General features: G+C 40.9%; 2 protein-coding genes across 2 annotated transcripts in view; one reads left to right on the top strand and one right to left on the bottom strand.

Annotated features, from left to right (window-relative positions):
* The window catches only part of LRRTM3 (leucine rich repeat transmembrane neuronal 3), a 136,395-nt gene extending 123,010 nt beyond the window's left edge, over positions 1-13,385 (top strand). Inside the window, exon 3 of the mRNA XM_063133061.1 lies at positions 12,703-13,385. Within this exon, the coding sequence (XP_062989131.1) occupies positions 12,703-12,891 (189 nt within the window). The 3' untranslated portion in view covers positions 12,892-13,385. The remainder of the gene's footprint in view (positions 1-12,702) is intronic.
* Positions 1-16,423, bottom strand: part of CTNNA3 (catenin alpha 3) — a 902,456-nt gene that overhangs the window by 686,079 nt on the left and 199,954 nt on the right. The gene's annotated exons all lie outside the window — the stretch shown is intronic.

Here is a 16,423-nt window from a genome sequence, read left to right as displayed (position 1 = left end):
GACAGTTCTGGATCCAAGAGCACCCCCAAACTACGGACCTGATCCTTTAGGGGGAGTGCAACCCCGTCCAGGACAGGACAAACATCACCTCCCCGGACAGATGAACCACCCGCTAACAGTACCTCCGTCTTGTCTGGATTGAGTCTCAGTTTATTAGCCCTCATCCAGTACATTACCGTGCCCAGGCACTGGTTCAGAACAGCCACTGCCTCACCTGGGTTTGATGAAAAGGAAAGGTAGAGCTGGGTATCATCTGCATATTAATGACACCTCAGTCCACATCTCCAGATAACATCCCCCAGAGGCTTCATGTATATGTTAAACAGCATAAGGGATAGGATAGAGCCCTGTGGAACCCCATGGCTTAGGAGCTACGGCACAGAGCAATAATCGTTCAGCACCACCTTCTGGAATCGGCCATCCAAGTAGGAGCGGAACCACTGCAATGCAGTACCTCCAACTCCCAGCTCAGACAACCTATCCAGAAGGATACCATGGTTGATGGTATCGAAAGCCACTGAGAGGTCCAGGAGAACCAACAGGGTCGCGCTCCCCCTGTCTCTCTCCCGACAGAGGTCATCCCACAGGGCGATGACACACAGGATATCCCAGGAGCAGGCAGGGACGATCCCAGGATAAACTTTAGGTCTAGTTAAGGCCTCGGTTTCACTGCTATCAATACCTTTGAGGCTCAGGCCCAAACCTTACTCAGTCCTCTCTCTGTGAGGACATACAGACTTTATGCTTAAACCTTATATTCTCCCTTTATTACCTCCCCTTACACAAGCATGAGCAGGAGACGTAGGATTTGATAAAGGAAACTGCCCGTTTTCCCAAGGCGTACAAGAGTTTTTAACTCAGAAGTTTCCTAATGACTTGATTCTGACTGGAGGCAAGCACTGGGGTAGGGTGGGAGAGGGAGAGAGAGGGAGAGGGAGAGGGAGAGGGAGAGAGAGAGAGAGAGAGAGAGAGAGAGAGAGAGAGAGAGAGAGAGAGAAGCATCACAGAACTAGAGCACCAAAAAAGAATACACATCAACCCAGACTGAAAAGGCGTGGGTGCAGCACAAACAGGCACACTTATTCAGGTTTAAGCCACCATCTGCATGGCTACAAGCAAGCTGTTCGACAATGTACTCCAATCACTACTTGTTATTTCCAGCATGGAGGCACATATTTCCATTACATAAAACAGCATCAACCCGTAACGTTCTCATCTGTCTTGAGAGATGCTGTGTTCAATGCCTCCTTGCTAGCTCTTGCAACTGAAATATGGGCAGTACTGTGTCTAGCATTTGAAGCCAGATTGTATCATATTTTGTCTGGTTTCCAAAAAGGAGGTGTAACTATGAGCAGGCTTAAAGAGATTTTAGGCCATATGTTACCTTCTGCTTCTTCAAGAAAAGGGCAGCAAAACCTGACTATGGCCTTAGCTAGACCTAAGGTTTATCCCGGGGTCGTGTGTAATTTACATGAACAGGGACGACCCCGGGACGATCCCAGGATAAACCTTAGGTCTAGCTAAGGCCTATGTGGGCTCTCGGGGGGTGCAAACTAAGAGAACTGCCAATGCAGTGGAATTTTTCATTTTACTCTGGCTCTTTCTTCAGTAGCATCTTAGTGAAGGCTCCATGGGGAGGGAGCTGTATGTGCTATCAATAAGCTACCCACAGCTGGTAAGTCCAAAACTAAAGCCACACCTGGTAAGACCAAAGCTAAAGCTGCTTCGCCTAGTAGTGTTGCTGTTTAGTCTCACTGGATTTCACACTGCATGTTTTTGCTGAACCTTCCAATACGAAAGCATTTTTCCAACCTGCCCTAATGAACAAGGACCAGCCAAGTTGTTCCAAGAAGCAAATCTGAACTCATTGGTATGCGGGAAATTGAAGATCAGAGATGGGGGAAAGAAAAATTGTTATGAATGGTTGGTTTGCGTTTGTAACATAATTCCCTGCTAAGTGGCATAGAGAATACTTTGCATGAAAATAATACAACACTGAAGGAAATCACATTAAATGCTATTTAAAATAAGAGATGGGGAACAGGAGTAGAACGAGTAGAAGAACCAGAATTGAAATGAACATGAGGTGAATTCTACTTGGTTAAGGATATGAAGAGTAGAACAGATCAAGGCCACACTTACATTGTTCAATGGAGTAAAAAGGGATTATTCACCAACAGGTACAGTTTAAGTCACTAGCAATTAATGTCACCCTACTGGCTGACTGACACACACACACTCACGTACACAAAATCTTATACTTTGTTCATGGATAAAACAGCATATGCATTTTCATTCACACTTCAAATATACATATTTTTGTATGTAATTTTGACTAATAAATGATTTTTTGCAAGCAGTTGCCTAATATAAAGCTTTTAAGAACATTATTTTCAGTAATACACACATTGTTAGATTGTAAGCCTATGCGGCAGGTTCTTGCTATTTACTGTTTTACTCTGTACAGCACCATGTACATTGATGGTGCTATATAAATAAATAATAATAATAATAATAATAATAATAATAATAATAATAATAATAATAATAATTGTTCGGCAAACATTTCCCTAATATGTGCGTTTTTGTATGGTGTTTTGACTGGAGAACTGTATCACAGAATTTGGAAATGTGCAAATATCAAAGAATATATGCATTTCAGTTTGCATATTGGTTCAAGTGGGAATTAGGTAAAATGGCATTAAAATGCAAACTGACCGAATTTCAGTTGCACGTAATGCCAAGTACTAAACTTTTTGAATTTGGGAAAATTGCTTTGTTATACATAGCAATGCAATCAAATAGCAATACTGTATTCACAATCATACCAGCTATTTTTCTTGAGTACTTGATAGCAAAGGATGAAAACAGCCCTAGAAGAATAGAAATCCACACAACACTTAGCTAGTGGCCCATCTAGACTGTAACTCAGGCCTAATTTCTGATTTTCCCAATGTGTGCAGCTCAGCGTGCACCCTTTTCAGGGTTTCTGGACAGAAAAATGAACCGAGCCACAAGTTAAAAGAATTCCAATTGCTTTCCTCAAGTCATTTCTAATCAGTTAGTCCTTTCTATAGCACCCAGTTAAAAAGTTTTCCCTTGATTGTCCAACAGAAAGGAAAACCTCAAGGTCAGGAACAAGGCTAGAAGAAGGGACCCTCAATGATGAGTTAACAAACATGCCCTGAAGCATTTGTTTTCTCTCTGCCCTTCCCTAAACATATAATATGGACAAGCTTGTTTTTCGGACGGAATCTAAAACTGAGATGCCTCCATGGCAGGATCTACGCTACTGCTTTATAACAGTTTATAACAGTTTTGACAACTGTTCAGGCCCAGGACACATTGAATATACAGTTTTCAAACTGTTTTCAAAGTGTTATATCCTGCTTGGTGTAGATCTGGCCTAAGCTACATCCGATGAGCATTTTACTGCATGCTCGTTACTGGGCACTCATGGATTGCTCACATGACGTCGTCTGCCTCTCGCTCGTCTTCCGCCCCTTCTGGCCTTTCTTGCACCGCAAAAAACCCCAGAAAAAGTCCGGTTGCTGCTGTCTCCTGCTGGACTGAATGGGCCTCGTTACTTCCTGTTTTCAGGAAGCGACGTCAGAGCAACGTCAGAGAAGCAATGGGAGCTGTGTGTTTCTACCTAGATGTGATGGGGCTTTATTTGGGTGACCATATGAAAAGGAGGACAGAGCTCCTGTATCTTTAACACTTGTATTGAAAAGGGAATTTCTGCAGGTGTCATTTGTATATATGGAGAACTTGGTAAAATTTCCTCTTCATCACAACAGTTAAAGCTGCAAGAGTCCTGCCCTCTTTTAAAATGGAGACTCTAGTATAGCTCCTGCAGCTTTAACTGTTGTGATGAAGAGGGAATTTCACCAGGCTCTCCATATATACAAATGACACCTGCTGAAATTCCCCTTTCTATGCAACTGCTAAAGATATAGGAGCCCTGTTCTCCTTTTCATATGGTCACCCTACTTTAATCCAGCGTCAATGACAAACTGAGGAGCTCACTGCCATTACCAAAGCAGCTCAGTTTATGAAGAGTGGGAACACAGGGATAGACCACAGGTGAAAGAGGTCTATAGCTGTAGGTGAAGTCAAAATTTTGAGTGTGGTATTCTGGGGATCTCTCAAAAAAGGGTGAGACAATTCAACAGATAAAACTGCATTCATACCCGAAGAGCACTCTCCACCCATGGCAGGGGGGGGATTGGCTGGTGCTTTGCACTCCCCACCCCAGAAATGCAGCTGACCCACTTAACAAGAAAGGCTGGCTACAGGGCTGGATGGAACTCAGCTTCAGTGGAATGTAAGATTCCCATGCTATTTCATCGGTCCTTAGCCCAAGCTCTGCTTCCAATTTTATAACCATTTATTTATTGTCACCGGTCCTATGATAGCTGAGGAAATGGACAAGGACAAGGTGGAAAAGATCACTAAGAGGTCAGTATGTAAAGTTGAGCAGTGGGGGAAGTGAAGAGAGATCGGTCAGCATAGGATCAGAATAGCAACAAAAAGCTACTAAGGTGGGAGTGAATAAGATAATGGAAGTATAGGTGGGGAAGCACTTTGTGGCTAGTTTTCACCTGGAATCAAACCCTTTTTATGCCGGTACTTACATTTATGCCTGATCAGCAAGACAAATTTGCATGAGGGGAAAACAGACTCATTTCTACACCCACGGCCTTGCTAGACCCGGCCGGATAAGCCGGCCTGGAGGCGGGGCTACGGCGCACTGACGTTAGTGCGCACCGCCCTGGCTTCCACACGCGGGACGCGCAGGGACGTCGGGATCCCTGCAGTGTCCGCCATTTTTTTTAAGTTTAAAGGGGCCACGTGCGGCCCGAAGACTCCGGACCAGGTAAGTCCGTTTTTTAAAAAAAAACGAAGCCCCCCCTCCCTGTCCCCAGCCTTGCCCTGGCAGCGCCGCTTGCCTGCATGCTTGGGCGGTGGCGCCGCCAGGCGCTCTCTCTCTCACCCGCCCTCCCCCCTTGCCATCCCCGATGCCTGCTCTCCCCCCCTCCTGCCGGGTCCGGCCTTCCCCCTGCCCCTCTCTTCCCCCCCGGGCCGATGGGCACAGCGCTCATATGAGCGCTGTGCCAAGTCCGTGGCTTTTTGCGGCTACTCGTGAGTAAGCAAGTAGCCGCAAAAAGCCATGAAAGTCTCTAGACGTTCCCAGCCCCGGCTTCAGGCCGGAGCTGCGGAAAAGGCGTGCCATAAGCGACTTCGCTTATGGCGCGTTAGAGAAGGCCTCAGTGCCTGGCACCGGATTCCCCTGTGCGTCATGTGGACGCACAGCAGGGAAACCGGCTCTCAAGGCGCACTAAGGCCTCATCTAGCAAGGCCCCCAGTTCAATTGCTCACAAGGTACTGCAATGATTGAACCTAATTCTCTATAAGCATAGAAGAGATTATGGCAAAGCTATCATGTCTCCATTGTTATGCTGGTTCTGGTTCTATATGAGACATTAGGCATTAATCCAACTCAGTATTTCATAATTAAAATACGAACAGAGACTAGTGATTATACTGTAATCTCAATAAGTTATTGTTGCCTGTCTCATTTTGCCTTACTGAGATGATGAAGGGCAAGACTGTCCCTAAAATCTGCTAAATTAAAAGGTAGCAAACTGAAGGTCTTTTTAAGAAAAGGCTGAAGTGATGTTATTGCAAGAAACATACTAAAAAGAGGGCTGGAAGGCCTTGCCACCGTGAGGCACAGATTTGGGGGGCTGTGGTTCAGGAGGCCCCCCCCCATACTAAGGACTCCCTGACACATGTCAGGTGGGTGGTGGTGGCTCCTGTGTCCAGCCCACTTGCAAAAGGAAGCGCTGTGACAGTCAGCCAGACAAAACTGCAGATCCATGGCACACTATGAAAGTGGTGTTCCCCCCCTCTCTCTTAACTCTCCAGTAGCAGCAACTGAACCAATCAGACACTGCTTTTGGGGGGGGCACAGCCAATGAGGGCACAGGAGTGATATAAAAACTACCCTTTTGCCACTCCTATGCCTTCATTGGCTGCTGTCCTCCCCAAAGACAGTGTCTGATTGGTTCAGTTCACTGCTACTCAAAAGTTAAAGGGGGGATACTTTAATTCAAAATGGTGTATTGTGCAGCAGCAACAGCCTTGCCCAGCCAACTGCAGCAGCACTTCCTTCGCCAGCGGGCTAAGAGGGAAAGGACAATGATGGGAAGGAAATGGAGGAGCCATTGCCACTACTGACCCTGTCAACCCCACCAGTAAAAAAATAAAATAAAGAGCGTCAGCAGGGCCGGGACCTGGGAAACCAACATGTCCTCAAAGCTAGTGGTGCCTCTGGTAGAAAGTATGAGATTAAGGAAAAATTATTTCTCATGAGCAATAAAGATAAACTGTTTTAAACTGAAATTATTATATATTCTATGCTGCCTTTTGTGTTTTGAAATGTGACTTAAATAGATATAGGAAATATATATTCACCCAACAAGAACAAGTAACCATTTTTTTAAAAGAATGACTAAAGGCAACAGACACATTTACGGAGGAAGGAGTATTATGGAGTGGGGACTTAATGCACTTTTGAACTAGTAGGTTCACATTGCGTAATATTCACACTTGGATAATAGATGTTTTTCTTGCAAGACCAAATATAATTTAATGGCTGTTATGTCAAAACAAAGTTATTTAGTTATTTATGGTGTATTTCTACGGTGAAACTTTTTCTTTTTGTATATATCTCAATTTGAAGGATTGAGAATCAATAGTAAAACAAGACAAAACACCACATTGTAGGGTGAACAAGCTTTGCCAATAGATGTGCCCAGAAATACTAGTTTGAGCTAGTTTACTACTGCTCTTGGAAGTGCTCATGAAAATTTCCACTAGCACAAGGGCAGTTTTCAATATTGCTATAATGCAGACAAACAATCCAGAAGAGTTTTAAAATGTTTAAAAAGAACTGTCAGAATTTAAGTTGCACAGGGAACCAAAAACCCGGTATACTCTTCTCATTTTGTTGCCTTCCAGATTTCTGCACTGCTTCCTGAGGTAAATTCATTGTATTCTTCTAAGAAAGAATAAAAACAAAACACACAGGGTTCTACCCAAGAAAACAAATCGAAGTAGTTGTCTCAGAAAACAGAAATTCCAAGAATTCTAATTCATGAATTTTCATGAGTAAACAGATATGGATCACGTGCAGTGCACTATGGTAACTTCACCCTTAATAAGCATTTTGGATTCATTGCACAGAAGAAAAGAAGATAAAATCCTCAGGATTCATACCTGAAAATGTATATCTGTAATGGGATTTAGTATTAGATTTTAAAGCTTGCATTATTTATAGCATACAGTCTGGCCACATGGATGTTTCAATGCATTAATCTTTCAAGAGCTATAAGATGCTATAAGTAGATCAAGGTGCTTGTTCTAGGCAGTTCATATACATTCATTCTCATTCAGAAGTGTACAGTTGTGTGGACATATGTTTTCCAAAAGTTCCACATTGTCTGCCAAGAACATGAGGACCTTTTACATTACAGAGGGCTTCTTTATCTGTGGATTACAAAAACATAAGTATCACCATTAATCATATGAACTACATTCTGTAATGTGGACCAAGTGTGTGCCTGGGTGTGTGTTTTTTATCCATTACTGTACATTAAACACATTTTACTTTATTAGCTTTTTCACTAATATAAACAGAGCATGATTCATATGTGATTTTTGTGGTAAATATTGACTTCTAAATCAGCTTGTTTCTACTTAAAAAAACAGTAATAAACTCTGCAAGATGTTCATCTTCAAGTAACATCTTCAAGAAGATAAAAGCTAATGAGTTTGTTCTAGCCAACAGTAAGAATGACAATATGTTTAGGGTGTGGCCCTAGCTCAGCTTAGTGGTAGAACACATAATTTTTTGGAGGATGTCCTATATAAAATCCCTAGTATCCATAGTTAATAGATCTCTGGTCGTAGAGCTGAGAAAGGCCTTGGCCTGTGGAACTTGTATTATTATTATTATTATTATTATTATTTATATAGCACCATCAATGTACATGGTGCTGTACAGAGTAAAACAGTAAATAGCAAGACCCTGCCGCATAGGCTTACAATCTAATAAAATCATAGTAAAACAATAAGGAGGGGAAGAGAATGCAAACAGGTACAGGGTAGGGTAAGGAGGCACAGGGTAGGGTAAAACTAACAGTAGAAAGTAACAGTAGAAGTCTGCACAACATCAAGTGTTAAAAGCTTTAGGAAAAAGAAAAGTTTTTAGTTGAGCTTTAAAAGCTGCGGTTGAACTTGTAGTTCTCAAATGTTCTGGAAGAGCGTTCCAGGCGTAAGGGGCAGCAGACGAAAATGGACGAAGGCGAGCAAGGGAAGTAGAGACCCTTGGGCAGGCGAGAAACATGGCATCAGAGGAGCGAAGAGCACGAGCGGGGCAATAGTGTGAGATGAGAGAGGAGAGATAGGAAGGAGCTAGACCGTGAAAACTTGTGGGCTTCCTACAGGCATCTGATTGTGTAAACAGAATGCTGGACTAGAAGGACCATCTGGTCCAGTATGGCTCTTTCTGTGTTCTTATAGGACATTTCAGATGTGGTCAACATGGCAATGATTTCAGCTTGTCCAAAATAATTCTTAATACATCTCCCTCAGTGAGGGGTAAACTTCTACTTTTCATACAATCCTGGCTCCTGGAATGTTAAAATCCCCCACAGCTGGGAACGTTGCTATCATTCCTTTCTTACATACTGAGGTCACAGCAGCCACGGTCATAAAGTGAGCAATTGCTTTCCATAAGGAAACAGATACTGAGGCAGAATGTATTGCAGGAATGTTATTATGTTGGTTCCAGAGCATGGGGGCACCACAGGTGGATCAGGCAGTATTGCCTATTAGGATGAGACGAGCTTTGGAGCTTCATAAGGCACAGAGAACAGTATCGATCTTAACTCTAGTGCTAATAGAAATTATGTTGTGCTAGCATAAGCAAGCTCTAATGCAACCCCAATAGTATTTGTATGCATGAGAGGTTTCCCCAGAACTCCTGTCATGCGAGGGTTATATGAGACATGTGTTTCAGTTCATGCTTATTAGAATTTTTATCACAACTTCCAGATTGATCACAGTTTTGGGTGCTATGTATGGTCAAAGTCTGTTCATTTCTGAACTTGCAATGTGATTCACAGACATACACACCCCAAAAAATGTGTCCAACAGCTGGCATACATTTGAAAAATGCACATGAAAAATTGATACTTTTTTTTTTAAAAAAAAGTACAATAATTTGCTTTAATTAATGGGAGAAAAATACATACATATCAAAGATACCTACAATTGATGCTTACATTTGGAAAAAAAATATGCAACAAATCTGCAAAGATTTCATGAGAAAAGAAAAGAAAGCTTGCAATCTGATCTGGATTCAAATCAGAATGAGCTTCTAAATGGAATTCGGAGAATATTGGTGAGCTCACGTTTTGCCGATTCACAAATTCTTACACCAGCAAATACTGTTGGTATTGTGCTAGAGGGCACTTACGCTAGTTCAACATAATTTACATTAGTGGTAGTGCCAAACTGGATATTCCCCAGAAGAACCTAGAATGTTCTCTGTTACTGCTCCCAAATGAAAGATTCTTCAGTGAAAATTAAACCAAAGGCAATAGCTTTCCAATTTCTTCATCTTTCATTAAGCTTGTCTTCTCTGATGAAAACTATTACTTGACCCACATTGTCCTAAAAATGTATATGCAATCCATCCCCATTGCTGGTGAACAAAGATCTTATCGTACAGGATGAAAAGGATAGAAGAAGCATTGCTACAGCATCAAGGTATGGTAACTCCTCCACCCACCTTCATTCCTCTATCCGGAGTTACATTCCTGCATCACCATTCCCCTCACCAGGATGACCACCAAAGTTGCACCACTCTCTCTGCATGGACGCACTTGTGCAAAAGATGGGAAGGCAGTTAGATCCCGAGCATCAGGCTTTTGCAAGGGTGCAGATGCCTAAACAATGCACAAGTACCTCAAGCATATCAACAGGAAGGTTGAGACTGCTTATGAACCCAGGCTTGTAAGATTATAAAATGTCGATTAGGATTTTGCCATGGACCTCTTACATTATGCCTGGACAGGTTTCATATGTTTATTTACTCATTTATATTCTGCCTTTCTTCTATAAAACTAAAGGTAAAGCATATGGGATTCCCAGCTCATTCTCCACCATCCAGACACTGGCCATCAGCCTGCTGAGCTTTACCAAATCTTCAGACTGTGTCCTGGGACTTTATGATATGCTTATTGAGAAGATCCATATTTGAGTTAAAAGGAGCCACAGAGGCAGATGGTGCGATTAAGATAATGAGTTTTGTTTGTATGTGGGCCACTGGAAAAAGCTAGTTCACTATCAGTCAGTGGTTGAAAACTATTAAGACAATGTATCAAATAAATAAGAACACAGAGCTTGGCTACCACGATATGAAATCCTTTACTTTGGCAATAAAGGAAGAGCTGGGGACCTCTAACTATTAATTAGTTGAGCAACTCTTTTCTCACCATCCACCCACACAGTATGAAATACTTCTATTTGACACATGATATATGTAAGCCTTTGTGGCAGGCAGCTAATGAACTTTTATAGACCAAGCTGTGTTGCTGAATTGGCAAGCATATTTTAAAATAATAAAATATAAATTATAAAGGAGCAACCACCACCTTCCCCCCAAAAACCCCACCTTGCCAGGATACTTCATTATGTGGGAGTAAAAAGTTCACTGGTTTCAAGAAAGAGCTGGATAAGTGTATGACATAGTATTTAGGTTCTAATGGCAGAGCTGTGGTCCATCAAGGTCAGAAAGAGGTTCCCAGCTCTTTCACCTATAATCTAGGGCTTATTTCATGGAAGTGGAAAGGACCAAAGGACCAGCACAGGCAAGTGCTATGCTGCAATGCAAAACTACCACCAGAGAGAGCCACATAAAATCATAGGCCTTAGCTAGACCTAAGGTTTATCCCGGGATCATCCCTGCCTGCTCCCGGGATATCCTGTGTGTCATTTACATGAACAGGGATGACCCTGGGACAATCCCGGGATAAACCTTAGGTCTAGCTAAGGCCATAGAATAGTAGAGTCCAACCCCCTGCTCAATGCAGGAATCCACCTTAAAGCAAACCTGACCGATGGCTGTCTTGCTGCCTCTTGAATGCCTCTAGTGTGGGAGAGCCCACAACTTCCCTAGGTCATTGGTTCCATTGTCATACTGCTCTAACAGTCAGGAAGTTGGAGTACATAAACCAGTACTCCAATACAAAGAAGTTTGGTGCAGATGGCCACTGAGCTTTCAAAGTGAATTGCTGTAGGTGGTTTTAAGGAAGTGTGCCTGAGCCATTTGGTGCTACATGCCCTGCAGGAATCTTACTGCACCCTTGATTTCTTTTCCTTCATCTTGTGAATCAGGGATTGCCACAATGTACACAGCAGGTTGTTGGCTTGTTGGATTTGTATCACAGTTAAAAAAGGAAGCAAGACAGAAAACTTTATAGATTGTTCAAACTAGAGATTCTTCCAGGTCAGATTGGCGAGTGACACCGAAGTTTTTCTACTTTCACTATTGTGTGCCACTTGGAGTCATTTGAGACAGTGCACCTGACACTTATTCTTTGCTTATACATGAATTGGGAAGAAGGGGGAGAGGTGACATAGAAATTATATTGCCTTGTGTATGGGGCTTGGAGATACTTAGCATTTACATAGCTTTTTGAATGTTCAGACTGCATCACACACATTCTTTTTACGATCCTCAAACCACCACCCACCAAATACCCCATGAGGTAAGTCTGTAGTTGGGGAGAAAGAAAACTGTAGCTTGCCTAAGACAATCTAGGCAAACCCTAAACATGTTTACTCAGAAGTAAGTCCCACTGAATTCAATGAAATTTACTCCCTAATAATTATGTATAAAAATATACCCTGAGCCACTATGCTACACCAGCATTTGATAGAAAAAATCCCAGTGTTACAATTCTATCATTATTTTTAACAATTTGTCATTCAAGGTCTCACAATATGGTTCATCCCATAAGATGGTTGCGGCAATGAATGCAAATAAATAAATAAAATCCTTAGCTGAGCTTTTGGGGCAGGTACCTTTAAATCTAAAGGGATGTTATTATGATAGTTGTTGTCATTTTAGGCCAAGCGTTCTTATTATAGGCATTCTTACACTGTGCATTACACACCCGTGCCAACGCTACAGGTATCCATCATCACTTTCACTTACTCCCTCTCACAAACCATAATGCTAAGGATGAAATGAGGCATGACATCAAGAGATCTGTGATCAGTCTCACACTGTTGTTGTTTTTTAAATGTAATAGTGGAAACAAAACCCCGTGATATGGGGAGGGGGGTAGTTAATTCTATCCCCTATCTGAATTTCTTGATGAAAAATGTATTGTCCCATGGGGAAAACTGTAGTGGAAAACATGGATGTTATCCTGGAAATATCGCAGGGTGAAAAAGTTAAAAAACCTCTTCTCCAGCACCGCAGTCCAAATTAGTTTCCCTCCTCCTGTGGCTGATATTAAACTTTTTAAAAAATAGTAACAGTTGCAGCTAAGCATTTCCTGTCTAGTTTGGCCCTACAGTGCCTCTTTACTAACTATTTCTCATATTTATTTCCTTCTTCAGATACCTTTATCTATGAATGTGTCAACGTTTCTTGCATATGATCAGCCCACGATAAGTTACTGTGGTGTCCATCATGAACTTCTTGCTCATAAGCCCTATGAAACAAATGCACAGGAAGAAACAATTGAGACACATTTAGAGACTGATCTGGATCTGAGCACAATCACAACAGCAGCCCGAAATCAGTGATCACACTCAGCTGGCGTATGAAGTGCAGCCCAGAGTTGCCACCCAATTTTTATTTCACATGAAGGATGAAATGAAGAAGATTTCTTCAGCGATGGATTCCAAAATTCCTGTTCCGTTTCAAAAATAAATAAAAGGAATTACACATTCAGACGCAGAGTATTTCAAGTCTACAATTTGTAATTAGCTAAGTTGTGCAGTATTTTTTGACTTTAAAAACAGAGTATGATCCTTAAAATAAATCTTTTTTCAAAACTCATCCTACCTACCTGTAAAAAAAAGAAAAACACTGTACAGATCTAATGTATTTTTTCATATTGTAAAGTTTCAATATACTGAGATGTACTGGTATGTACAGGACCATGGTTTAATTACATCTTACTTTACAAATTTCAGTTTCTAAAATTTTAAATTAACAAAAGTTATATCTTGTGTTATATTCAAAGTTTCTCGGTTTTGTAGGAACTGTTTTGTTACTGCTTTTATGCCCAGGAAAAAAACCCTTCATTATGAAATTCTGCTCTGTGCAAAATATGCACAATTTTTATCACACTGACTGTGTAGAGAATTCTATCTACTTGTTCCAGAAATAATCCCTTAACCAAATGGAGGGTTGGATTGTTCAAACTTACGTAGACAAGTGTGTGTTTTTCCTATAAAAAGAAATCAAAGATTTTTTTTTTAAAGAAAAAAAACAGTTCTCAGAATTAACTGTTGCCTTGAATTACAGCCTGGTTTCTAAAGCAATGAAATGTAATGATAAAGAGGGATATTTTAACAACACATCTCTGAATGAATGACTCATTGTTTTATTCCTTCATGTAGTACTGTATCAAAAAACAAAACGAAAAATGCACCACAGACAAAAAGAGCGCATTGAATACAAAGGCAGTAACCACAGCAACAAACTTTTACCTGAGTGCAGCGGGTGTGGTGGGGGGAGCAGTTAATGGCAGACCAGAATGTAGTTTTATTTATTCTCACTATAATGCAAGATAATGTAATTGGGTAGCCATGACAATTAAATGTGCTTTAATTCTTGAAACTTTCAATCTGTGAAAGTACCAGCATCACGCACACCAAGGATCTTTTAGGGGTGTTTCAACATTGCCCTGATAACAATATACAAATTTCCAGGTTTCTATAATTAAAAAGAAAATATTTGACATGCATATTTCAATGCATGTGAAAAATTGTCTTGAAAGACAAGAACTCCAAAGGAGCTTGACCGTTTCTTTTCGAAATGCAGTTAAAACACAACAGACAACAGAAGAGGGATGAAATGTAGAATCAAGCCACACCAATTCTTTTAAGGTTTATTTTCCATCTATGCTGACAGTCTTTTTGGTTTTGTTATCTCTGGCTGGATGAGGAGGCGTTGATGTAGCCGTCTGAGTATTCCACCATGGGCATAGATCCCGGCTTGGCACAGCACAACAAATGTGTCAAAAAGATCTTTTGCAGTGGCGTTCACCTAACCAGGGACCCTATCTGCATGGTGGAAGCATATGCCCATTTGCACTTATAATGTGTTGACCTGAACACTCCATATATATATATATATATATATATATATATATATATGGGAAGGAACATATCAATTGGGCTACATATGAATGGGCGTATGCATGCAATGCCGGCATTACCATATTACCTTAAAAACAAGTGTGGTACGAGGCACTTTTGAATGCGTTCATAGAATCATATAGTAGAGTTGGAAGGGGCCTATAAGGCCATCGAGTCCAACCCCCTGCTCAATGCAGGAATCCACCCTAAAGCATACTTGACAGATTGTTGTCCAGCTACCTCTTGAATGCCTCTAATGTGGGAGAGCCCACAACCTCCCTAGGTAACTGGTTCCATTGTCATACTGCTCTAACAGTCAGGAAGTTTTTCCAGATATCCAGCCGGAATCTGGCTTCCTGTAAATTGAGCCTGTTATTCCGTGTCCTGCACTCTGGAATGATCAAGAAGAGATCCTGGCCCTCCTCTGTGTGACAACCTTTTAAGTATTTGAAGAGTGCTATCACATCTCCCCTCAATCTTCTCTTCTCCAGGCTAAACATGCCCAGTTGTTTCAGTCTCTCCACCATCCAGGATGGATCGTTCTGTGGGGTACTGTGTGAACTAGCCCAAAGTTAGGAAGTAGGCTCATGACTGACTACATACTCCAGGGTACAGCTACTCCACCTCCATTTTTAGACAAAGGCTAACAGAACAAAGCAAAAAAGGTCACTATAAATGGAAAGTCCCCACCACCACCAAAAATGAGAAGATCTCCTACTCCCATCTGTGTCCATCCATTGACTTGATAGGAGAGTAGTATGGGATACAAAATCCTAAATACAGAACATGGACATGTAAAGGATTGTGCTGTTGGAAGATTTATCTTAAGATGTTTTCACTAGGGGATAAGGATTCAAGAATACCTGGATTTTCCATACTGTTAGGACAAAAAAAAGTTTCATATACTAGTAACAATTCTTTTTTATATATAAATAAAGAGAAATTATTTAACCACAAATCTATTTTTCTCAATATTTCTCCCAAGAATTTTACAATGACCTCATCAATGAAATTTTTAAAAAACCCATGAATTCCCCCATTTGTATAAAGCAATTCTTAATGGCGAAAAAATACCTTCAGAATATTGTTAAAAAGAAATATGGAAATAGAAAATGTCAAAAGAGAGTACATTGTATTATTTATTTAGCATCCTAGATTTTGTAACATATTTTGCATAAATTATTTGCTATTCAAAATATTTTATTTGTCATTTTTAAGACTCATCCTAACTTTCATAATCTTTTCAGTTTCTGATTTCTTTACTGTATTGGCATGGTGATACTTGGACTTTTGATGTTCATTTAATAATCTGGGCCAGTGCCAGAAAGCTTGAAATTGGGTTTAGCTAATTACAGTAGGTCTCTTAGTAACAAAGGAAACCACATTCACATGTATTGCCTGAAGAAAAAAACAATTTCTCCAAATTATGGGTTCAATAACAAAATAAGAATACAGTAACAAACCAATATATTATTACGTTTTTCCTCATTGTTGCCCCACGAAGCCCACAGCATGTTATCATTATAGTACAGCCACCGTTGAAAACAAAACTGTATAGATGCCCATAAATGAGGATTTTTTGATGGCATAATTAAAATTGCTGCACCTATTTTAGCGGCACCTGAGAAACTTGCTAACACAAATTGTTCGCCATATGGAAGGATGTCGACATTGTTCAATATTTTGGCAGCTACCATGCTGCACGTTAAACACAGCTTATGTAGTCACTTCACACTTACACTTTTCAGATGTCATGTTAGGACTAAATTAAATCATGGAGTGGGGGGAATGACACAGGAAGCTCCTGTCCTGATCTACATGTGTTCAATAAAACACATGCCTAGGCACAGAACCCAGATTAGTACATTGATTGGGTGTATTTCTCACCCTCTCTCAATTAATTCACTTGGCCCTAATGTAACATCTCGAAAGAGTGTTGCTATTTCAAAGCTTCATACTCTCATAGTAC

The sequence above is a fragment of the Elgaria multicarinata genome, chromosome 8 (assembly GCF_023053635.1).
Source record: "Elgaria multicarinata webbii isolate HBS135686 ecotype San Diego chromosome 8, rElgMul1.1.pri, whole genome shotgun sequence".
NCBI lineage: Eukaryota > Metazoa > Chordata > Lepidosauria > Squamata > Anguidae > Elgaria > Elgaria multicarinata.
This window is presented reverse-complemented; position numbering and strand designations above follow the sequence as displayed.